The 25,646-nt window shown below is 50.1% G+C and overlaps 1 protein-coding gene across 7 annotated transcripts in view; it reads left to right on the forward strand.

Annotated features, from left to right (window-relative positions):
* Positions 1–25,646, forward strand: part of TLN2 (talin 2) — a 1,262,084-nt gene that overhangs the window by 1,219,609 nt on the left and 16,829 nt on the right. For all 7 annotated transcript variants that reach the window (XM_085643650.1, XM_085643649.1, XM_085643651.1 and 4 more), the window contains 4 exons: positions 2,662–2,787; positions 10,371–10,433; positions 10,523–10,705; positions 12,885–13,010. In XM_085643650.1, the coding sequence (XP_085499776.1) occupies positions 2,662–2,787; positions 10,371–10,433; positions 10,523–10,705; positions 12,885–13,010 (498 nt within the window). The remainder of the gene's footprint in view (positions 1–2,661; positions 2,788–10,370; positions 10,434–10,522; positions 10,706–12,884; positions 13,011–25,646) is intronic.

Here is a 25,646-nt window from a genome sequence, read left to right on the forward strand (position 1 = left end):
TGAACTAGACGAGCGCCCATGGCAGAGGACAGGTTGTCTTTGTCCCAGAGTGCCTGCGGAGAACCTCCCGAAAAGCCGCGGCCTGAGACGGTGAGTGAGGGCGAGCTCTCCTGATCTTCGTCGTGGGGGCCCGATCGCAAAGAATGTTGGGGAACTGGGAGTCCTTGAGGCCATGTCCCTTCCCTACAAGCAAACATCAATACGAAGGCTCCCTATTGGGGCTCATTCAGCCTGATCTTAATCACCGACTCGGTGGTGGCTGTCAGAGGCTGCGTGCAAGAACCGGATCTTGTCCTGACACTTTCCCTTCTCCCAACCACCTGGTGAGTGCAGACTGCCGGAAGTGGCAGCAAAAGTGGGGCTTGGCCTATGCGGTTGGAGGGGGGCTAAGAAGACATGACTGGTTCCCCCGAAGCACAGCTGATGCCAAATGGAGGGCCGGGGGCCCTGGAGCAAGAAACCGGAAGGTGGGCGCTGCCTCCCGGCTGGAATGAGCCAGACACCGGGGGCATGCGGTGGCAAGCTGGAGGCATGGCTAAGGGCTTGACCAGTGCTCTTCCCTGGCTTTGTGTTGGTAGCTCCATAAGCTGGTAACTCCACCTCGGCACCTGGCGCATTAAAAAGGGAACGAGACACGCACAGCGTTTCCCATGTGGGAGCGAGCAGCAGTGCTATCTGTTTCAAAAGCGCGAGCAAGATAATTAAAAACAGATGGCGCCGCTGCTCGCTCCCGCAAGGGAAACGCCAAACGTGCACAAGTGCCAATAGAGAACAGTGCAAAACATGCACGAATTTGAACCAAAGTCCTGAGCGATTCCAATAGGTCCCCCGCCTACGCAGCGCTTGCGCGCTGCGTAGGCGAGACCTAAAAAAAGCATTCAAAGGGTACAGTATTAGTAAAATGCAATACGATGTCTATCTCTAAGGCTGGGCTCCAGATAGTAATTAACCCCTTCAGCGCGGCGGGAATTCCCCCGCGGTGCTGAAGGGTTCGAGCGCGGGCGGGGCCATGACGGAACGGTTCCGTCATGAGCACAGCGCAACCGATGCTCATGACGGAACCGTTCCGTCATGGGCATGGAAGGGGTTAATGGCTGTGAACATGAAAAAGGGCGAGGCCGAGGATGACCAGAACCTGAACAGCGGTCTGATGCCTCGCACCTGTAGAAGGTCCTGAGCTGTTTTGAGTGGTTTAGTGTGGGTGCCTGTTTTATACCCTCGGCCTGTTTTTGGTCCCTTTCGTTAGAATCCAGGAGACAACCAGTAGCTAGGGTGACCAGATCTTGAGAACCAAAAATCAGGACATTTGCAAAAATAGGACTACAATTTTACATCAAGGGTGCTGCGCAGAGTGATCACTCCTCAATATATGAGACCCAGAAGAAACACTAAGAAAATAAATAACATGTAATTTCTAAAACCAGCAGCTTGCCTGTTAATTAAATTGCTTAGTTATAACAGCTGCTAACTAGCACAACTTTAGAACACCCAATAAGTGCTTCTCTCTGGTTTCAGTCGACCCCCTCTAAAAAGGAGGGCATAAGCCAAAATTACCAAAATCTGCCTGGACAGCTGGTGAAAACCCGGGACTCTCCGGGCAAATCGGGGACACCTAGTCACCCTAACAGCAGCTCTTTTTGAGGGATAAGGCACCCTTGGTGGAGCATCTCTGCCGTGTGCCAGAGCTCAGCTGGTGTGCAGTCAAGAAGCAGGATGCCGCTGGTAAATGTGTGTGCTGCAGCCTCCACTTGTGAGCTCAGAAGCTGATGAGAACTGAGTCAGCTGAGAGAGAATCTGGTACCAGCAGTCCAAGCAAAGAACCTGCTGTTCCCGAGTGAAGCAAAACACTCTCACCGTGTATGTTTATGCATCGAGGTTTTTATCATTCCCTATACATGGTACACAGAATGATGTGCTATTATAAGTGGATCTTTGTAACTTGCATTCTGCTTTTGTTCCACTATATGTTTGTTTGGGATGATCTTGCAGTTCTGGGATGTGATATTTGCTAATACTGAGCCCAGTACATAGTTATGCAGATTTTACCCCTGAATTCACCTAGTGCTAGTAAAGAATGCCCACCAACATGTCATGATTGCTGAAAGGCTTTGAGGAGGTGTTCTTCTGCTTACTGCTGGCACTTTATAAACTCCACAGTGCATGTAAGACAGGGCAATATACTTGCGCTAACGTCCTGTCTCACAAGACTGAGATTTTTGCTTACAGTTTAGGGAAAGTTAGCTTTTTATTGAAATATTTTTCCAGGCAATAAGCCAGTTAAAGTTTTTATCATTTATTAGCTGGAAAGCCAACGGGGTCTTTAACCCATTCTGTATATCCTGTTTCCCTGTTGAGATTATGGCATTCTATTAAAGGAGCAGCTCTTTAAGTCTCATTATTTGTTGTTACCATTCTGTGCTTATCAGAAAAAATATTGCAAATGTCAATTAACCTCCTTTTCTCCTGTAACAGTGAAACGTGTGTCATGCTAACTTCTGTCAAAGTATTGTGTTGATAGGACCGGTTGTCCGTGGATGAGCTTGGTGAGCTCTTGTCCTGACAGTGTTGTAGGGAGATCCTTTTATCAGTATTTTCACCCCTTCACCCAGTAATCGTTGGGTCTGATGTACTCCACGTGATTATGTTCTCTCTTGGTTGCAGCAAGCTGATGAGACTCTCGACTTTGAAGAGCAGATTTTGGAGGCAGCAAAAGCCATTGCCGCCGCTACCAGTGCCCTAGTGAAGTCCGCCTCTGCAGCTCAAAGGGAACTCGTCGCACAGGGGAAGGTAAGACACTCATTGCATTTTTTTGCCTTGTGCATATGATCCTGATCCCTCCGGTGTCCACAGTGCTTCCAATTTATCCATACTTATCGGCTTGAAAAAAGTGTACACTTTGCTCACATAATTTCCTCCAACTATTGTATATCCCAGGACAGTACAAAATATGATAATATGGATGAATTCAACGTTTTATTGCAGTGCCAAACATTCCCTATGTTCATTACTAGAGCAGGTGTTTAGTCTTCTTTGTTATGTTATGTTACTTTGCCGTTCTTTAGCAAAATGTCTTTGGACACTGTGCTACGGAGTATTATATGAAGTTTATCATGATTTGTTAAGGGACTGCACTAACTTTAGCCCCCCTCCCCAGTTTAGTCACCCTCATGGCAGGTGTTCTGCCCAAGCTAGGGTCTTGTTCTCTCTGTATTCTATTGTATGTGGACGACGTGATGATCTTTCACCAGACTTCTAGCTGCAGATTCCCTACCTTTGGATTTCCCAGGTGTCTGACTGGATCCGGAAACTTCTGCGTGAGTAGTACCACTGAGCACTGTCGGGTGGCTTTGTTTGGTTCCGCTCGGCATCGTTGACGTGGGAAGTGATGTCACCGTCCCCAATATAGGTGGAATTCAGTCGTGAGGACATTGGTTCTTTTCTTTCCACGCCAGTTAGTGCTGATCCGGAGAAGAGCTACCCCCCTGTCTCTTTTTGACAGAATGTTTTGGGCATTTTGTCAATTTTTTTTTCTTGTGTGTCGAGAATGTCATCTAGGATGGTAAGGTTTAAGGCATTTGGTGCCTGTCACCGCACCATGTCGGTTACCGACCCACACCGTGTGTGTTTATAGTGTCTCGAGCGAGACTGCAACTCTAATTCGTGCTCGGACTCCCGGGCCATTGCGTCGAAGGCGTTGAGGGAGCAGTCCCTAAAGCTGCTTGTCGCCCAGCAGTCGATGCCATCTAGTGTGACTCCTGGGAGGTCTCGGTCCTGATCGAGAAGAAGGTTACAGGGCCGCTCCAGGAGCCCCAAGTCCTCTTCGTTGCACTTGAGGTCCTCATGACACTCGTCACAGCGGCACAAGAAGAAGTCTAGACGTACTTTGACTACTCCTCGTCCATCGAAAACTGGCGAGACGAGTGAAGAACATCGACGTTCCAGGCATGGTTCTGTGGAGCCTTTGCCAGGTCTGACTCCGCACATCCTCAATAAAGGAGTTTTACGAGGCCATGCGCCAAGTGTTTGAGTGGGCCGACCCCTCCGGTGCTCCAGTTGTACACCTCTGGTGAGACTTTGGACTGGTATGAGGAACTAGTAGAGGCCAGTGAACTGGACACCTTTCCAGATACTGGTATGCTCTCTCCTACCGTGGCTATGGAGGAGGAAGCATCCTATGCAATGGTGGTGTAGAGGGCTGCAGAGTTCCTTCACCTCGAACTTCCCTCTCTGGCCGTCAAGACTAGCCTCTTGCCTCATCCTGTGGCTCCCTCCTCTGAAAGCCTATTGCCCTTTAATGAAGCACTGACTTGTAGGAACTTGGTCACAGGGGCTCCTGTGAACAGGACAATTTCCCACCACCATCACCGGGCCACCGGTAATCCTAGTTTCGTCAGCCACCACCCCACCCCTGAGCAATTAGTAGTCTAAGCCTCGACTTCCCATGGTGCATTACCTGCCGCTCTCCCGGACAGGGAATCCAGGAGTCTGGATGCTCTTTGGAAGAAGATGTTTTGTCCCGCCAGCCTGGCATTGCGGTCAGTGAACACCATATGCCTTTTGAGCCGTTGCTCCCATACCCTATGGGAAATGGTTGCGCAAGTGCTGCCTCAGGTCCCAGAGGAGGCCTGGGCCATCCTCTCCCAAGCAGTGAAAGATGGGAGAGATGTATTAAAGTTCACCATTAGGTGTGATCTAGATACGATTGACTCGATCGGCAGATCGGTTTTGTCGATGGTGGGCTTACGGTGCCACGGTTTGCTAAGAAAATATGGCTTTTCGGGGGATGTCCAGGCCAACCGCATGGACATGTCCTTCGATGTCCCACCGCCACCCTCCACACCTGGACCGAGATCAGCACCGAAGACACCGTCCGCACAATGAACTCCATCCACTCCGAATCTCCGACCGACCCGTGCCCTCACCACGTCTTCAACAAGGCCGATGCAGTCATCGCACCCCACCTGCGGGACATCATCAACACCTCCTTCGACACCGCTACCTTCACGGAGAGCTGGAAGCACGCCGAACTCAACGCTCTACTAAAGAAGCCATCAGCCGACCCCACCGACCTCAAAAACTACCGCCCCATCTCGCTGCTCCCGTTCCCTGCAAAAGTCATCGAGAAGACCGTCAACAAGCAGCTGGCCGCCTTCCTCGAGACGAACGGATCCCTAGACCTCTCACAGTCTGGCTTCCGGGCCAACCACAGCACCGAGACCGCCCTGATCGCAGCCACCGATGACATCCGAGCCCTGCTCGACAACGGAGAAACAGCAGCCCTCATCCTCCTAGACCTCTCCGCGGCCTTCGACACTGTCTGCCACCGCACACTTGTGCAGCGCCTCCGCAACGTCGGAATCCAGGAGAAGGCACTGGAGTGGATCATCTCCTTCCTCGCCGGAAGGACACAGAGAGTTCGCCTCCCCCGTTCAGATCTGAAGCCACCGAAGTCATCTGTGGCGTTCCTCAAGGCTCCTCGCTCAGTCCAACCCTCTTCAACGTCTACATGAGCCCCCTCGCAGACATCGCACGCCAGCACAACCTCAACATCATCTCCTATGCCGACGACACCCAGCTGATCCTCTCCCTCACCAACGACCCCGCCACCGCCAGAGCCAACCTCCACGAAGGGATGAAAGAGGTAGCCGAATGGATGAAGTACAGCCGCCTGAAACTGAACTCGGACAAGACGGAAATCCTCATCCTAGGATCCTCACCCTCCGCCTGGGACGACTCCTGGTGGCCCCCCGCCCTAGGCAGCGCACCCAAACCAACAGACCACGCACGCAACCTAGGCTTCATCCTGGACTCCTCCCTCTCCATGACCAGACATGTCAACGCCGTCTCCTCGTCGTGCTTCAACATCCTGCGCATGCTACGAAAGATCTTCCGGTGGATCCCCACCGAGACCAGGAAGACGGTCACCCAGGCCCTCGTCACCAGCCGTCTGGACTACGGCAACTCCCTCTACGCAGGTACCACCACCAAACTCCAGAAGAGACTACAGCGGATCCAGAACGCCTCAGCACGACTCATCCTGGACATCCCCCGTCGCAGACACATCTCCGAACACCTGAGAGACCTGCACTGGCTCCCGGTCAACAAGAGAATCACCTTCCGTCTCCTCACCCACGCTCACAAAGCCCTACACAACCAAGGACCAGGATATCTCAACAGCCGCCTCAACTTCTACGCTCCCAAACGCCAGCTTCGATCGACCACCCACGCCCTCGCCGCCGTCCGCCGTATCCGAAGAGCCACCACAGGGGGACGGTCCTTCTCCTACCTCGCCGCCAAGACATGGAACTCCCTCCCGACCCACCTTCGCCTGACCCAGGACCACCTCACCTTCAGGAAGCAGCTCAAGACCTGGCTTTTCGAGCAGTAGCGGATCCCCCTCCCCTAGCGCCTTGAGACCCTCTGGGTGAGTAGTGCGCGATATAAATGCATTGATTGATTGAAAATGCATTGATTGATTGATTGATGTGACACGTCGCTTCGGAGAGAAGGTATACTCGCCACTGGGGTGCTTCAAGTACTCGCCAGCTATGGCCAAGATCTTGGGCCTCTCAGTGACACCTAACCCCCAGTCTTCCTTTCGCTGCTACGGAAGGGATGTGCCACCCCGTCAGCCATATCCTGGCCACTGTCCTGTGCAGGCTTCCCAAGTTGTGTGAGGACTTGGACGTGGTGCATTCCGACCCCATGGGAATGGTAGCCAGAAGTCGTCCGTCAGCTGCAACCTCTAAGTCCTCCTAGTTTGGTTCTGCAAGTCCATGGTTGCCCAGTTGGAAGGAGAATCCAACATCATCTCCTCTGTTGGCAGTCCATAATATCAGTCAAATGGGTCTTGCAGATCATTTGGAGGGGTTACTCTCTCCTTTTCCAATCCCCCTTCCCCTTTTACCTCCATTTCATGAATGGTTGACGGAGTATCATCTGATCTTGCTCCGAGAGGAAGTTACAGCTCTCCTGGCCAAGGGGGCTATAGAATGGGTTTGATATCAGAAGTAGGCATTGGTTGTTATTCCCACTACTTTCTGATACCCAAAAAGAACAAGGGTCTTCGTCCTATTGTAGACCTCCGAACTGTCAATCTCTTCCTCAAAAAAGAGAAATTCAGGATGCTCACTTTGACTCAGGGCTTGTCTGCCCTAGAATAAGGAGACTGGCTGGTAGCGTTTGACTTGCAGGATGTGTATTTTCACATCCCCATCCTGCCAGCCCACAGGCGTTACCTGCGGTTCAAGGTAGGCCGCAAGCACTTCTAATTTGCCGTGCTCCCCTTTGGCCATACTAGTGCCCCTCGGGTGTTCACCAGGGTGATGGCGGTGGTTGTGGCTCATCTGTGTAGGCTAGGGGTGTCAGTCTTCCCCAACCTCGGCGACTGGCTGTTGAAGGCATCCTTCCCCAGGCTCCCACCTCCTGGCTACGGCAGACCTGCTGCATGCACTTGCATTCACTATAACTGTGTTGAAGTCATACCTGACTCCTTATTAGATGCTCCCTTTTATCGGGGCTGTACTGGATACGGTGCAGTTTCGGGCTTATCTTCCCAAGCAGCGAGTCCAGGATATTCAGGTTATGATACCGATGTTTCAGCCTCTATCCTGGATTTCGGCGAGAGTGACTGAGGCTGTTGGGCCTCATGATCTCATGCATCATGTTGATAAATCATGTCAGATGGCATATTCGGGCCCTGCAGTGGGACCTGAAGTTCCAGTAGGCGCAGCATCAGGGGAATCTCTACTACATACTCCAGATCTCGAAGGGAACTGCAGTGGTGGCTTACAAAATGTGATTGGGTAAAAGGCACACTCCTCACCCTGCCCCAACCAGTCCTGACGGTAGTGATAAATGTGTTACTCCTGGAATGGGGCGGCCATCTGGGAGAGGTGGAGATCAGAGGACTCTGGTCTCAGGCGGAATCCAGGCTCCACATCAACCTGTTGGAGCTCCGGGCGATTCGACTAGCATTGAAAGCATTTCTTGCCTCTGTCAATGGGAAGTTAGTGCAAGTGATCATGGACAACACTACCACCATGTGGTACTGCAACAAGCCGGGCAGGGTAGGTCGTGGACTTTTTGTCAAGAGGCCCTACGCCTCTTTACATGGCTGGAAAAGCAGGGCATATCCCTGATGGTTCAACACCTGGCATGGTTTCTGAACGCCAGGGTGGACGAATTCAGCCGTTGATGCCTAGGGGATCACGAGTGGTGTCTCCATTCGGAGGTGGCACCGGGACTCTTTCAGCAGTGGGGAGACCCTTGGTTGGATCTGTTCGCCTCCAAAGAGAACGCGCAATGTCAGCAGTATTGCGCATTGGAGTTTCCAAGGTAACTATTGCTCTGAGACACTTTTTGTCGTAAGTGGAGCTCAGGCCCACGTATGCGTTTCTGCCCATACCGCTTCTGCCCAAAGTTCTCAAGAAGATGAAGAACTACCAGGCCCAAGTTATCCTTGTGTCTCCGGACAGGGCACGGAGAGTTTGGTATCCCAAGCTTCTTCAAATAAGCATCGATCCTCCACTCAGGCTGCCCCTTCTAGAGGATCTTATGTCGCAACATCAGGGAAGAGTCCTCCACCCAAACCTGTCAACTCTCCTCCTCCTTGTGTGGAGATTGAGTGGTGACAGTTGATAGTTCTGTCCTTCCTTCTGAAGTCTCTAAAGTTATCCAGGCGGCCAGGCGACTCTCCACCAAGACGGTATACACCTGCCGTTGGCAAAAATTTGTAAACTATTGTACAGAAGAGTATATTGACTCTCTTTCTGATATTCTTCTCTTCAACCTTACCCTTGCCAAGCAGGGCTCTGCTCTGGGGACTCTCAAGGGTTCTCTCTCTGCTCTGTTCGCTTTCCTGTGGCTGCCTGACCAACCATCTTTTTTAAGTCCCCTTCTGTACATAGGTTTCTGAAAGGGCTTGTACATATGTTTTCCCCCTTCGCCCTTCATCATGCCTCAGGGGGATCTGAATCTGGTTCTCACTAACTTCATGTGTGCTCCCTTTGAGCCACTATACAATTGTCACCTCTGGCTTTTCTAGAGGCAATAACATCTGCCTGGACAGTGAGTGACCTGCAGGCTTTATCATCCAAGCCTCCCTAATTTATGGTATTCCCAGACAAAGTGGTGCTTCGCACCCGGGCCTCTTTCCTACCTAAGGTGTTGATCCCATTGCATCTGGTACAATTTGTTACCCTGTCCGCCGTTTAGGCTCCTCCACATGGCTCTAAAAAGGAAGAGCAACTCCACCATCTGGAACTGAAACGAGCATTGTCGTTCTCCCTTGACCGCACAAGAGTTCCGGGTGGACGACCAACTCTTCGTGGGCGATGTAGGAGCTAAAAAAGGTAGCTTCATCATTTTCCAGAGATGATATACTCTTTCGGCAGTTTATAAACCAGCATAGCAGTCTATAAAGGAGGCTATTGGATACTTTTGCAAGTCACTAGCTCCAGCGCTACTGGTCTATTTAGGCAGAATCCGTGCTGGCATATGCTGCTTCCAATCTCACATTTTAGAATCCACCCTCTCAATAGGAATATGGAATTTGGACAGAAGAGTAAGAAAACATTGTTTCTTTCAGTGATTAACATTACATGACACTGTACAAGGTAAAAGTATCCTTCGCAGTTTCCAATATCAATCCGATACAGGTGCTATTTCCTCAAATCATGAATAGCCAGAGATTAAGGACTGAGTGCAGAGTTACTAACACGATCTCTATCTCTTTAAGTTAGACTGCTAGCATGAGAGTTGATCTAGGCAGGCATGAGTTCCCACCCCTTCACCACCTGATGAAGAATCCCTACTGGATATCTACATATGTCATTGTAGCAGCGTATCTAAAAAAAAAAAAGTGAAAATCTGTAAAATCAACTGTACTTGAGAAACATTGTTACTTTTAAGCTATGCAACTGCCTCTTCTGGTTCTGTCCTTGCTGTTCTCAAAGTAACGTAACTGAATCATTGCAGTTATTTGACTTGAAATGTGTTTTCTTTTTGGATGCATACTGGTCTGTCACACAAGACAACATTTGTATCTTACCAGTTTCATTTTTACAATAAAGATGCATTCTGAAGCACTTTTTTCCACTGGTATTTCGATTTAAGGAGAAAAGTGCCATGCACAACTTTTTAAAAATGACATAAAGAATCTTGGATCCTGCACATTTTTGCATATTGTGAAATAATTTCCATCAATATGCCTAGTGCAGGGTATTTCTATCCATGTGGGATTTTGCAGTATAGAAAAGGGACAAAATGGGATTCATGATGACATTGGTTACGTTAGTTTGATAGGTGCTTTTAGTAAAATGTCCATCCTCTGCCTACCGTATGATTTTGTTTCTGAAATATCTTTTTAGGTTGGAGCGATACCTGCCAATGCAGCTGATGATGGGCAGTGGTCTCAGGGACTTATTTCTGCTGTAAGTATTCATAATTCTGATGATTTTTCCACTGAGGGTAAACAAAAGCTAAGTAATATGCTGATTTGTTTCAAACATTTGACTTTTAGGCCAGGATGGTGGCAGCCGCAACTAGCAATCTGTGTGAAGCTGCCAATGCCTCTGTCCAAGGCCATGCCAGTGAAGAAAAACTCATCTCCTCCGCCAAACAAGTGGCAGCATCGACGGCACAGTTACTGGTGGCCTGTAAGGTGAAGGCTGATCAAGACTCGGAAGCCATGAGGAGGTTGCAGGTAACAGCCATCACAAGTTCATAACAGTGTACAGTTAAATGTTGCACCAGATTGGGCTTCTTCACTTGTTCTTGAATGCTGACTACTGAACATGGGGGAAAAGCTAGCCATAGAAGGCATGCATAACTTGAACGAGCTCGCATCAACATTGTAATGGTCTCCATGTTTCATGTCATTTTAAATGATTTTCCATTTATTGTCCTTCACTTGTGTTTTTGATTTCAAATGTTCGGAATCATAAAATGGTGTTTTGTTGTTTAGTGTGTTATCTGGGCCCTCAGACATATGGACAAAGTGTCCGTAACCAACAAAACTGCAGGCAGCCACCAGTTAAGTACCAAATGTAGTGAGGACAGATAATACATATCACAAGTAGGGAAACCTGGTGTTCTGGGCATTGAAACATCATCCCTTGACTAGAATCTTTCTCACATCTCCTACGACTATGTATCAAATGATGAACATACTTTATTTTACTTGTGATCTCTTTTTATTGAGTTTAGAAATGCCTAAATGTTTCTGTGTGTATCACTTCTCTGTAAAAATTTAGGGGCTCTTGCATCAAGCTTTTTACCGGTCGCATACGGGCCGATTCTCAGAATCGGCCCGTTTGCCACATGGTAAAAAGCCATTTCCATGTGGCGCATACACATGCCCTTAGGGCATGTATGTGTGCCACATGTGCACACTTACCTTTTTTGGGGATGCATCATGGGGGCCTTAGGCCCCCTAGCACCCTTGCAATTGCAGTCGCAATTTGCGATTACCTATTTGGTAATCACAAATTGCGAATGCTTTCCCATTCATTCCTATGGGCCTCTAGGCCCATAGGAATGAATGGAAAAGAATGTGTAGGAATCGCTATTATTTTTGGAAAACCTCCATGCATAAGGAATTGCGACTCCTAAATAGCGTTTCCTTAAAAATTGCTATTAAGCAATCGCAATTCCTTATCTTGATGCATGTGCCCCTTATTTGCTAAAATACAACGAAGAAACAAGTGCCCATTTAGTAAAGGAGTACTTCAGTTGTGCAGTGCCTTTAGTAGTAGTAGAAAGTACGTGGTGAAAATAAGGTAAAACCTGATATTCTCACAAAGGTGAGATTGTCATTGGGAAAAACAAAGCATTGTTAACTCTTGTTACCTGAAGGGAGGTATTACACAAGGCTAGTGATGTGATCTCAGCGGCCTTTCATTGGTTTTGTATTCGATCGTCCTCTTGTGCACTTCTTATAAGACCCAGAGATATAGGTTCCTGAAAAAATGTGGACAAATTACATTTAGCTAGGTATCTGGACTTCAAGGGAAGAGGATCGTTTTAATCATCTAACTTTACTCTGCTCATAAAGTATTGGTGGGGTGATAGCGATAATAGACTCCATGGCTGTCTCCAGTGCTCCCATCCTCAAAGGGACTAGAGGCGTGACAGGAGCCTTGGGTAACAGACTGTTGCTTCTAACTGATGTCTGTACCTGTGAAATTTCAGAACCTGTATTACCTTTGTTAGTGGTTCTGTTTATCAGTTTAATAGTGGTAATATTACTGGAGCACTTATTTAGGGGTTAGAATCTTGCGACTTGATTTCACCTGCAAAGATTATTTTCAGAGAAGGTATTCCAAAAGTAATATCAGGGTGCTAAAGGCAGAGGAATCCACATCCAGTCTTGGATACAAAGTACATTGATTAACATGTTGGAGTAATATATCATTTGACACTTAAAAAGGTGAAACAATCAAATTATAAAGTGGAGAGAAGCTGCTGTACATCCAACCCAGTATGGCCAACATGTCCAATATCATTGCCAACTACTCCACAACCCCTTTGCAAGCATGTGCTTGGAGCCTTGTGGTGTTTGTTTTTAACATTACCTGTTACAAAGGTTGCCCACTTGGTGCTCCTCCACCCTCCTGCCTTCATTGTAATTTCGAATGCTCAGTTACTCTGAATGGAACATTTCAAATTATATGACATTTGTACACAGTCACAAACGTACTGTTTATACCTAAACAACTGTGCATCCCCCTTTATGATATTTCGGTACTTTGGCTTAATTTGTGTTTACATATGCATTACATGAAATGAATCAGTTCTCTGCTCATTGGAGGCTCTTTTTGGTTTCTCTTTGTAGACCACCTTCATTGAAATAATTGCCTTTTTGATATGCTCTCTTCTTTTAGGCTGCAGGGAATGCTGTGAAACGAGCATCGGATAACCTTGTGCGGGCTGCCCAGAAAGCAGCGTTTGGGAAAGCAGATGATGACGATGTGGTGGTCAAAACCAAATTTGTTGGTGGTATTGCTCAGGTATGCAGTTGTTTGTCTTTTGAGAGTATATAATTACGCAGTTTTTGAAAAAGACGAACATTCTAGATAAAGACTATTTCAATGAATCTTAAGTTGACACTTTGTTTTACGCGGAGCCTTTATATGAAGACAAGTCCTTAATTACTCCTGTCTGATTTTCTGGATATCCACATGAGATAAATGTAGATATAATTAATCTGAATGGGGGCCCTTTTCAAAGCCATTGGTTATCCGAAAAATATGTTTCGGCCCCAGCCACTATGCACTAAGTTTCATACCAATATTAATTGCTTTTTGTGACAGTTGCATGCAGAGTCTCTGACCGAGAACCTTGAGAAAGGTGAAACTGTACCTTTCCTTTGTTAAAGTTATTTTATGGCATCTTTACCTTATCAGATAGAGACTTCTTGAAGCAGATTCCTTACCTGAGAATATTACCCAGGCGTCATGACTGGATCCGGAAATGTTTTGAGCAGTACCCCTGTGCACCGGTAGGTAATGTCGTTCGGCTCCGCGCTGGTGTCATGCACCCTGGTTGTGGCGTACACAGTGCATATATAGGCCCCACCCCAGTACGCTGATATCTGAAAGAAACACGTTAGTTAGATTCCTCACCTTAGAATATCCCCAGGCGTCAGGCTGGATCCGGAAAGATTTTTCGTCAGCAATACCCCTTGCACGTTGCTAGGCGTCGTCTGCGGCTCCGCGTCCGTCGTCGGCGTTGTACGCCAGAATGACGTCATCGGAGTACTTAGACACCGCCCTCGTGCGCTGACGTCAGTTCTTCTTTTTTCCGCGCCAGACAGCGCCGATCCGGGAAGAGCTTACCCCTTTAGTCACTTTTTGACTAAAACTTTTTGGACTTTTTTGTCTACTCGTCGACTCGAACTGGTGCCGGTAGGATGCCTGGGTTTAAAACCTGTGACTCCTGTCACCGACTGATGTCGGTAACAGACTACCATCGCCGGTGCCTTTACTGCCTTGGGGCCGACCACGATGCGGAGTCGTGCCTCGACTGCCAGGCCTTGACCTCGAAGGTTAGGCGGTAGCGGTCCCGCAAGCTTCTCGAGCTTCGGCACTCGGCTCCGCGCTGTTCACGGTCCCGGTCCACGGAGGTCGAAGGACCGGTCGCGGAGCCGCAGCCACCATCACCGCTCGTCTGGTTCCAAGTCTTCGGGTAAGGCGAAGCATGGTAAGAAGTCCAAGAGACGACATCGCTCTTCAGACTCCCCTCGCCGGTCGCGCAACTTGGTCGAGGGTCAGGGTGGTACTACCCCCGCGGCTCCGCCGGAGCCACAGGAGCCGCGTCTGTCCCCATACCTACCGGTCCCTGGGACTGACGCGACTCCGGCGGAGATCAGTGCCTTCCTCTCGGCCATGTGGGGCCTGGCTCCGCCGTCGACACCTGCCGGCGCGCCTTCGCACCCCGCGGGCTCGACTGGGCGGCCTAGGGAGCCGGCGGCGCCGTCGTCGACTTCGGTCCCGACAACGCAGGTCCCCGTGGGATCCAGGCCTGGATCTCAGTCGATGCCGGTCGACCTCACGACGCCTCCTCCGATGGCGTCGACACCGGTTCCACCCCCGGTGCCGTCTCCGGACGACGCCGTTCCCCGGTTCAGCCCCGATCCGAGCGCGGCACCGGTGCGGCGCCGTCCGGCGCCACATCCGACGCCGATGGATGACCATTTCATCTTCCGTCCGGCTCCGGTTATTCCCCCTGTTTATCGGGAATCGGATGACGGTGGCGACTGGGAGGGGTCTGAGGACCCTCTGGCCCACCAGGGCCAGTTATCACAGGACTGGGCAGATGAGCTGGGGGATGCCACTGGACTTGATACCTCCCCTGACACTGGCTTCATCTCTCCTCCGACCCTGGCTTCGGTTCTGTGGCGTTGCGTAAGGCGGCCGAAGCCCTCGGGCTGGAGCTCCCTACTGTGGCCGTGAGGACTAACCTTCTCACTGAAGTGCTCCAACCGTCAGCAAACTCCTCGGAGCCTCTGCTGCTGTTTAGCGAAGCACTGATGGACGTTCTCAAGGGCACCTGGTCCAAGCCCTCCACAGTACCTCCTGTGGATCGGAAATTGTCCCCCGACGCCACCGCCCTACTCCGGGCGACCCCAGTTTTCTGTCCCAACACCCCACCCCTGAGAGCCTGGTTATCCAGGCCTCTACTTCCCAGACCTCCATCCCGTCCGCTCCCCCGGATTGGGAATCTAAGAGACTGGAGCAGTTTGGCAAAAAGCTGTTCTCCTCCCTTAGTTTAGGGCTGCGGTCTATTAACACCGCTTGTCTCTTGGACCGTTACTCCCACTCTCTGTGGGATACGGTGGAGGACGTGCTGCCCCTGTTTCCAGAGGAGACCCGGACACGGCTCGCCCAGGCTCCTGCCGACGGGCGGGACACAGCGCGGTATGCCATTCGATGTGGTTTGGACACGACGGACTCGCTTGGCAGGGCAATGTCGTCCACGGTGGCGCTTCCTCGTCACGCCTGGTTGCGGTCCACGTCTTTTTCCGGGGATGTCCAGAGCACCCTCATGGACATGGCCTTTGATGGCGATCGCCTCTTTGGCGACAAAGCGGACAGTGCGCTGGGGCGCTTTAAGGACTCCAGGGCCACGGCCAAGTCCTTGGGTCTCTCGGCCCCACGCTCGCAAACTTCCGCTTTTCGCCCCTTTCGTGGCCAAGGAAGGGGCAACCCCTCACGTCCGCCTAGCCACAGGCCGCAGACCCACCCTCCACGCAGTCGCGGACGTGGTTTCCGCCGAGGCGGTACAGGGGGACAACGTGCCGGTCCATCCACATCCACATCCACCCCAGCAGCATCCGCCTCAAAGCCTTCCTAGTCCGTGCTTTCAGGCCCATTCCACTCCAGTGGGAGGCAGAGTTCGCCATCACCTGCTCCACTGGCGTTCCATCACTTCGGACAGGTGGGTGCTGCAAATCGCCCGAAGGGGCTACTCCCTCCCCTTCGAGACGACCCCGCATGTCGGTGGATCACTTGAATCTTCTACGGGAGGAAGTTACGGCCCTCTTGGCCAAAGGGGCCGTCGAGCGCGTTCCTGGTCCAGAAGTAGGCCGTGGTTGTTATTCCCACTATTTTCTGGTTCACTAGAAGGGCAAAGGGGGCCTACGCCCTATCTTGGACCTCAGGAGCGTCAACGCCTTCCTCCGGAAGGAGAGGTTCAAGATGCTCACCTTAGCTCAGATTCTTGCTGCCCTTGACCCAGGAGACTGGATGGTAGCGTTGGACTTGCAGGGCGCTTATGTTCGAGGCATATGAGCTGCAGATCACACACTTAGCATAGTAGATCGCCATCTGGTGTTGGGCTCGGATGCTTGCAGGTTGTTGTTGTCTTCGGAAGAAGTCTTTGGTCACGAGATAGGTGACTACAGTGCGCATGGGCATCCACTCCATCCTCAGATTGTTTTTTTCCGCCATTGGGTTCGGATGTAACTCATCTTTGATGAGGGTCCCGATGTCCCGGAAGAAGATTCCGAGGAACTTCAAATCATCTCAGAAGCAGACGACTCAGACGACCCCATTACTCTTGGGCAACGCGTGAGTACCACTGCCCCTGCCCCAACCCCTCCAAAACCAAAGGCATTGGTCAAGACTTCGCCAGCTGGCCTCAGTCGAGACGGAAAACACCCTTCAGAAGCCCTGCCTCCGGGCTCGGCTCCGAAGAAACATAAGCCTTCCGGTGGCTCGGGCCCGAGCAAGCCGCATGCAATTTTACCCCCGGCACCTTCGGCACCGAAGACAAAAGACCCCTCGGCACCGAAATCGGATCCGACACCCTCGGCACCGAAAACTTCGAGGCCCATAGATAAACCGGCACCGAAACTTCCCAAGCCGAAAGACTTAACTTCGGCACTAAACCTTCATCGGCACCGAAACCTTCATCGGCACCGAAACCACCGGCTAAGGACTATAATACATCTCCTAAAGCCAAAGACTCGACCGATCAACCAAAACCTCGATCGGAACCGAAAAAATTGGTGCCAAAATCTGTTCCTGAAGAACAAGAACTTTTCCATCCAGATCCAACACAAAAAAGGATCTATATTATTCCAAAGACTGGACATGTCACTGCAGTGCAGTGCCATGTAAGAAACGGAAACTGGCCACAACACCTGCCTCGGTTCCTATAAGAAAGAAGGACTCGGCAACATCACCTATTCCTCCTTCCTCTCCCATACGACCTTCTACCCCACCCCCTCTGCCTACACCACGCTTACCTCTACCATCTCCATCACATACACCACCTCCACAGGATGATGATGATGACCTATGGGTAGGGGGGGATCCTGGTGACCCTAATGATCCGTTCACGGATCCAGATACCGCACCATTGGAGGATTGGGCATACCCTCTACCCGATATGCCTGACCCTACACCATATCCCTCCAAACCATCACCTCCAGATGACCACAACTAGTAAACAGGGCAGCACTTTACCATGGCGTCACCATGCACTCCGATGCACCAGAGGAAGATTTCCTCTTAGACACGTTTGAACAGTCTCAGAAAACAGTACAAATTCTACCTATGATTAAAGGTGTCACAAAACAAGCCACAGAAGTATTTAAAGACCCCGTCCGTGCCAGGGTGCTTAACCCAAGAATTGAGAAAAAATATAGACCTGCCCCAGAAGATCCTTGTTAAATCAAAGGACAGCTCCCTCTGGATTCTTTGGTCGTTTCCAACGCAAGGAAACGCGCCAACTCCCAAACCACAGGAGATACACCACCCCCGGACAAAGAATCTATTAGAAGCCTCGGGCAAACGGGTAGCAGCACAAGCTGCTAATCATTGGCGTATTGCCAACACCCAGGCCCTACTAGCACACTATGATAGGGCTCACTACGATCAGTTGGAGAATCTGCTACAACACCTGCCAGACCAATACAAGACCCAGGCAAATTACCTTATTCAAGAGGGAAAACTCGTCTCAAATGCGTCAATTAAATGCGCACTTGACGCCGCAGACACCGCCTGTAGAGCAATAAACACAAGTGTACTCCTCAGACGCCATGCCTGGCTACGCATTTCAGGCTTTAAGCCAGAAGTACAAAGTACCATACTCAGCCAACCATTTAACCAAGAACAGCTATTTGGGTCAGCAGTAGGCACTGCACTCGAAACAATGAAAAAAGACACCGAGACTGCTAAGTCCATGGGAGCATTGCAGTCTCCACAACCACGCGGCTCCTTTCGGCGCTCCTTCTACAGAGGAGCCTCCAAGAATATGGGAGCAGACACCTCCTCTACCTTCAAAACCTCTCAACAAACATACCCCAGTAGAGGATATTTTAGAGGAGGATATAGAGGAAACAACACTAAGGGACGAGGTCAAGGCAATACCAACACTCGTACCCCCCCCCCCCCGCCACAAAACAGTGACTTTCCTCCACTCCCCCCAGACCATTCCACTCCAGTCGGGAGAAGACTCAAACAGTTCCTACCTGTCTGGAACTCCATCAAAACAGACAAGTGGGTAAGACAAATTATCCAGTATGGTTACTGCCTGGAACTCACCACTACCCCCCCTCACACATACCACCCAAGCAGCGTTCCATGTCACCAGACTATCTTACGCTCCTCAAACAAGAGGTTCTCTCATTGCTTCAAAAACACGTAATAGAACCAGTTCCCTTACAACATCAGGGTACAGGGGTATACTCACTGTACTTCCTAATCCCCAAAAAGGACGGGACTCTAAGACCAATACTCAACCTCAGACCCCTAAATCTGTATATAAATCGGATCATTTCCATATGATCACTCTTCAACAAGTGCTCCCACTACTACAACAATGTGATTTCCTTGCCACACTAGATCTCAAGGACGCTTATTTTCACATTCCCATACATCCTGCTCACAGGAAGTACCTAAGGTTTGTGGTGGGCGGACAACACTATCAGTTTACAGTCCTCCCATTCGGGGTGACAACTGCGCCCAGAGTATTTACCAAATGTCTAGCAGTTGTAGCAGCGCATCTCAGAAGACAACAAATTCATGTCTTCCCATATCTAGACGACTGGCTAATAAAAGCCAACTCATTCAACAAATGCGTTCTACACACTCACCAAACTGTTTAACTCTTACACAGCTTGGGATTCACAATAAACTATCCCAAATCTCATCTCCAACCCTCCCACATACATCAATATCTGGGAGCCACCATAAATACCTCCAAAGCCCTAGCATATCCCAGCCCAGCCAGGATAGCCAACATACAAGCTCTGATCGCAAAATTTCAAACCCAACACTCTCTTCCAGCAAGAGTGTTCATGCAACTCATAGGCATGATGGCGTCATGCATCTTCATTGTGCCTTATGCAAGACTACAAATGCGTCCCTTGCAAGAGTGTCTAGCATGTCAGTGGAATCAGGCTCACGGACAACTAACAGATCTGGTGTTGTTGGACAGCCGCTCACATCGCTCTCTAAAATGGTGGATCACAATAAACCTGTCCAAAGGGCGGCCGTTCCTCGAGCCTCTTCCACAACTAGTGCTAACAACGGACGCATCACTCACGGGATGGGGAGCCCATCTCCTAGGACACACCACTCAGGGCAAATGGACCACTCAACAGAAAGTGCTCCATATCAATTACCTGGAACTACTGGCAATATTCCTAGCACTAAAATCATTCCAAATACATCTCCAGAACAAAACTGTCCTCATCCGTACGAACAACATGACAGCCATGTATTATATACAAAAACAAGGAGGCACACATTCTCTCCAGCTGTCCCAGGTCGCACAGAACATTTGGAGATGGGCCGTTCCCCAGAACATATACCTACTTGCAGAACACCTTCCAGGAGTTCACAATCAGATTGCCGACCTGTTAAGTCGACAGACTCAACAGATCCACGAATGCGAATTATATCCACAAGTCCTACTCCCCTTTTTCCAACAATGGGGCCAACCAGACATAGATCTGTTCGCCACACACGAAAACGCAAAATGCCCAACCTTCGCCGCCACGTTTCCCCACCCACAGTCGAAGGGCAATGCGATATGGATGAACTGGTCAGGCAGATTTGCGTACGCTTTTCCGCCTCTCCCACTCATTCCATTCGTTGCACGCAAGCTCCGGCAACAGTCTCTAGTAGATCCTAGTAGATCCCACATGGGCACGCCAGCCCTGGTTCACAACACTGCTGGAACTCTCTCTAGTTCCACACCAAAAACTGCGCCTCTCCCCGTCCTTATTAACCCAGAACCATGGAGAAATCAGACACCCAGATCCAGGTCAACTGAATCTAGCAATCTGGCTCCTGAAGTTCTAGAGTTCGGTTACCTCAACCTACCACCAGACTGCATGAATATTATAAAAGAGGCCAGACGACCTATCACTAGAGCCTGCTACGCTACAAAATGGAAAAGATTTGCCATTTACTGCACTAACAATGATATACGCCCACTGGATGCATCCATCCAGAACATTATTTGCTACTTACTACACTTGCAAAGATGTAATTTAGCGTACTCATCCATACGTCTCCACCTAGCAGCATTAGCAGCCTACTTACAAAATCGACAACACTTGTCACTATTTAGAGTACCTGCGATTAAAGCCTTCATGGAAGGCCTTAAAAGGATTATTCCGCCCAGATTACCACCCTCTCCAGTGTGGAATCTAAACATTGTTCTTACAAGGCTCATGGGACCCCCATTTGAACCTATGCATAAATGCGAACTGCAGTTCCTCACATGGAAAGTGGCTTTCCTTATTGCTATCACATCCCTTAGAAGGGTAAGTGAAATCCAGGCTTTAACCATACAAGAATCATTCCTACAATTACACCGCAGCAAAGTGGTTCTTAGAACAAATCCGACATTCCTGCCAAAAGTCATATCTCCGTTCCATCTTAACCAATCAGTTGAGCTACCAGTGTTCTTCCCAAATCCGGACTCGGTAGCTGAAAGAGCTCTTCATACCATAGACGTTAAAAGAGCCCTGCTTTACTACATTGACAGAACCAAATCATTCCGCAAAACCAAACAATTGTTTGTTGCTTTCTCTCCACCACATAAAGGCAACCCCATTTCCAAATCCGGGATAGCCAGGTGGATAGTTAAATGTATCTAAATTTGCTACCACAAGGGTAAACGCACACTATCAGTTCCCCCTAGAGCGCATTCCACACGCAAAATAGGGGCTTCCATGGCATTCTTAGGAAACATTCCCTTAGAAGACATTTGTAAGGCAGCCACATGGTCTACAACACATACCTTCACTAAACACTACTGTGTTGACGTGCAAGCAAACAACAAGCTTCTGTAGGTCAGGCTGTCCTTAAACCTTATTCCAAACTGCTGCAACCGATACAGGTGACCACCGCTCGGGGAGACACTGCTATATAGTCTATCCTAAGTGTGTGATCTGCAGCTCATATGCCTCGAACGGAATATGCTACTTACCAGTATGCATCTGTTCTTGGCATGTAGAGCTGCAGAGCCACACACGCCCACCCACCTCCCCGGGACCTGTATCTGTTCCAGCATTGTCTTACTTAGACATTACACATGGACATCTCTCTCTTTTTACAAACTCCATCATTTCCCATCATGGCGAAAAACAATCTGAGGATGGAGTGGATGCCCATGCGCACTGTAGTCCAAGGGAGGAGTCACCTATCTCGTGACCAAAGACTTCTTCCGAAGACAAAAACAACCTGCAAGCATCCGAGCCCAGCACCAGATGGCGATCTACTATCCTAAGTGTGTGGCTCTGCAGCACTACATGCCAAGAACAGATGCATACTGGTAAGTAGCATATTCCTTTCACATCCCCGTCCTGCCGGCCCACCGGCGTTACCTGCGGTTCATGGTGGGTCAGGAGCATTTTCAGTTTACTGTGCTCCCCTTCGGCCTCACCAGTGCCCCTCGGGTGTTCACGAAAGTGATGGCGGTGGTCGCAGCTCATCTGCGGAGATCAGGGGTTCCAGTCTTCCCCTATCTCGACGACTGGCTGTTGTAGGCGGGCTCACCCCAGCAAGTCGTCTCCTACCTCCAGACTACGGCCGACCTCCTGCATCTGCTGGGGTTCTCCTTCAATGTGCCGAAGTCGCATCTGAGTCCCTCCCAGAAGCTCCTCTTCATCGGAGTGTTTCTGGACTCGGCACAGTTCCGGGCTTATCCTCCGGAACAGCGGGTCTGGGATATTCAGGCTCTGATTCCCATCTTTCAGCCTCTATCCCGGGTTTCGGTCAGGTTGGTGCTGCGGCTTCTGGGTCTGATGGCCTCCTGCATCCTGTTAGTGCATCGCGCCAGGTGGCGAATGCGGGCTCTGCAGTGGGACCTGAAGTTTCAGTGGGTCCAGCATCGGGGCAACCTGTCCGACCATGTCTTGATCTCGGAGGGCACTGCAAAGCAGTTGCAGTGGTGGCTCACGGACCACGATTGGGTCAGCGGCAGATCCCTCTCCCTACCCCAACCGGAGCACGTAGAAGGGACGGATGTGTCCCTCCTGGGATTGGGGGGCCACATGGGGGAGGCGGAGATCAGAGGACTCTGGTCTCCGGCGGAGTCTCGGCTCCATATCAACCATTTGGAGCTGAGAGCGATCCGTCTTGCACTGAAAGCATTCCTTCCCGTTGTCCGGGGAAGTGTGGTGCAGGTGTTCACGGACAACACCACCGCTATGTGGTATTGCAACAAACAGGGCAGGGTGGGGTCGTGGACCCTTTGTCAGGAGGCTCTGCGCCTCTGGACATGGCTGGAACATCAGGGCATCACCCTGGTGGTTCAACATCTGGCGGGCTCTCTGAACGCCAGAGCAGACGAACTCAGCCGCCGGTACATGATGGATCACAAATGTGGCGCAAGGCCTCTTTCGGCAGTGGGGAGAGCCTTGGTTAGATCTATTCGCCACCGAAGAGAACGCGCAATGTCAGCAGTTCTGCGCGTTTCCAAGGCGGCACTCGCTCGGGGACGCCTTTCGTCACGAGTGGAGTTGCGGTCTGTTGTACGCCTTTCCGCCTATACCACTTCTGCCCAGAGTGCTGAAGAAGATCAGGCGTGACCGGGCCCAAGTCATCTTGGTGGCTCTGGATTGGGCATGAAGGTACTGGTATCCCGAGCTACTCAGTCTGTCAATCAATCCCCCGATACGACTGCCTCTTCAGGAGGACCTTCTGTCGCAGCAGCAGGGGAGGGTCCTCCACCCGAACCTGTCCAGTCTCCACCTCCAAGTGTCGAGATTGAGCGGCGACAGTTGATGCCATTTGACTTGCCTCCTGAAGTCTGCGATGTGATTCTGGCAGCCAGGCGTCCCTCCACAAAATCGGTATACGCCTGCAGGTGGAACAAATTTGTGGCTGTGGATCCCCTTTCCGACCCTCTTTCTGAGGTTCTCCTCTTCCTTCTTTCCATGGCCCAGCAGGGCTCTGCTCTGGGCACTCTTAAGGGTTATCTTTCAGCTATTTCTGCTTTCTTACGGCTTCCTGATCAGCCTTCTCTTTTCAAATCCCCTGTTGTTTCTCGCTTCTTCAAGGACATTACTCGCATGTTTCCTCCTGTCCCTTTCGTAATGCCTCAGTGGGATTTGAACCTGGTCTTGACATATCTGATGTGCGTTCCCTTTGAGCCTCTTCATAATTGTTCCCTTCGTCTTCTGACTCTTAAGACTGCTTTCCTGGTAGCCATCACCTGGGCTAGACGGGTGAGTGAGCTCCAGGCACTATCTTCTTAGCCTCTTTTTCTTCTATCCATCCGGACAAGGTTGTCCCCCGGACTCGTTCTTCCTTTCTTCCGAAAGTGGTGACTGCCTTTCACATCGGGCAGTCTGTCGCGTTGCCCACCTTCTTTCCGCCTCCGCATCCTTCGAAGGAGGAAGAGAGGCTCCACCGTCTGGACCCAAAAACGGGCGCTGTCCTTTTATTTGGACCGCACCAAACAGTTCCGGGTGGACGACCAACTCTTCGTTGGCTACGTGGGTGCTAGGAAGGGGCGGGCGGTACACAAACGAACCATGTCGCGGTGAGTCGTCTTGTGTATAAAAGCTTGTTACTCCTTGGCTAAAAAGGATCCTCCTGTAGGGCTGAGGGCCCATTCCACCCGGGCCACAGCGGCGACTAGTGCCCTGGGCCGAGGAGTCGCCTTGCAGGACATCTGTCAGGCAGCAACGTGGGCCTCGCTGCACACGTTTGCTAAGCATTATTGCCTGGACAGCCAAGTCCGGAGAGACGGCTTCTTTGGCCATTCTGTTCTGACTTTCTGGTGTGATCTTGGTTCGCAGACCCACCACCGGGGTTGGCATTGCTGGGGTATCTATTCTAAGGTGAGGAATCTAACTAACGTGTTTCTTTCAGATGAACAAGTTACTTACCTTCGGTAACGATGTATCTGTAAGAAACATTAGTTAGTTAGATTCCTCACCGACCCACCCATCCTCCCTGTTCTGCAAACCGACATCTAGGGGTTAAGGTTATCATTTTCAGGGCCCTAGACTTTTTGGCACTAGTGTCGGTCTCTTGCATGGCACTGCGTTCCTGGCGCTGAAAGCTGTGTACAAGAACTGACGTCAGCGCGCGAGGGCGGCGTCTAAGTACTCCGACGACGTCATTCCGGCGCACGACTCCTATGAAGGACGCGGAGCCGAAAGACGACGCCTAGCGATGCGCAAGGGGTATTGCTGACGAAAATCTTTCCGGATCCAGCCTGACACCTGGGGATATTCTAAGGTGAGGAATCTAACTAACTAATGTTTCTTACAGATACAAAGTTACCGAAGGTAAGTAACTTGTTCGTCAGTTCTTTTCTTTCCGTGCCAGTCAACGCAGAGAGCTACCATCAGCCTTTTTTTACAGATTTATTTTCTCGCCATTTGTTAAGGCCATTTTTAAAATTCATCTCATGGTGTGCTTAGGGATGTCTCCCACAAAAAGCCCACAGGCTTCAAACCTTTTTTTACAAACAATTTCTATTGGTGTACACACACACATCAATTAAATAGCAGGGAAATTCAACTTAGATAGTAATGTTTCAGTGTTAAGTTATATTGTTTCTTCTGACAAAAATCTAGGCGGTTGCATTCACATGGCATGTACTATTTTATATTTCATAGCAAATTACCCCAAAATAAACCCCTTCCATCCCCCTCCCTCCGGTCCTGAACATAATAGTAATAAAATGGTATCCCTCACTATCCAATATGCATAAAGATATTGTAAACCCACCTAGGATCTTCCTGGCATATACCAACAGAGATCTTGTACATTGACTAAATTCACCCAGTAAGGGCCAGCAAACGCAACCCAGTGTTCACATATCAAAAAGGATTGTGAGTACTATTCTCAACAGAGGCACACCAAGACAGTGAGTATCGTCTTTGGTGATAGTTTGCTCGAGGAGAATGTCCTATGACTGTGATATGAAATGTTTCCGTAGGCCTGCCCTTTCCTCCCAATAAATTAATCTCCCAAACCAAACGCAATGCGTTAAGGGATTGGTCCATCTGGTGTAAAAAGGCTCTGTAGAGCCACCAACTAAGCTTGCCCCAGGTTGATAAACATCATGCATAGGTGGTAATATGTGTTGTATACAAATCAACATAAAGACAGAGTGCTTAATGCGTTTGTACATTAGGAATTGCCTAGGCAGAAGATCATACTCCG

This window comes from Triturus cristatus, chromosome 3_1 (genome assembly GCF_964204655.1).
Source record: "Triturus cristatus chromosome 3_1, aTriCri1.1, whole genome shotgun sequence".
NCBI classification, from domain to species: domain Eukaryota; kingdom Metazoa; phylum Chordata; class Amphibia; order Caudata; family Salamandridae; genus Triturus; species Triturus cristatus.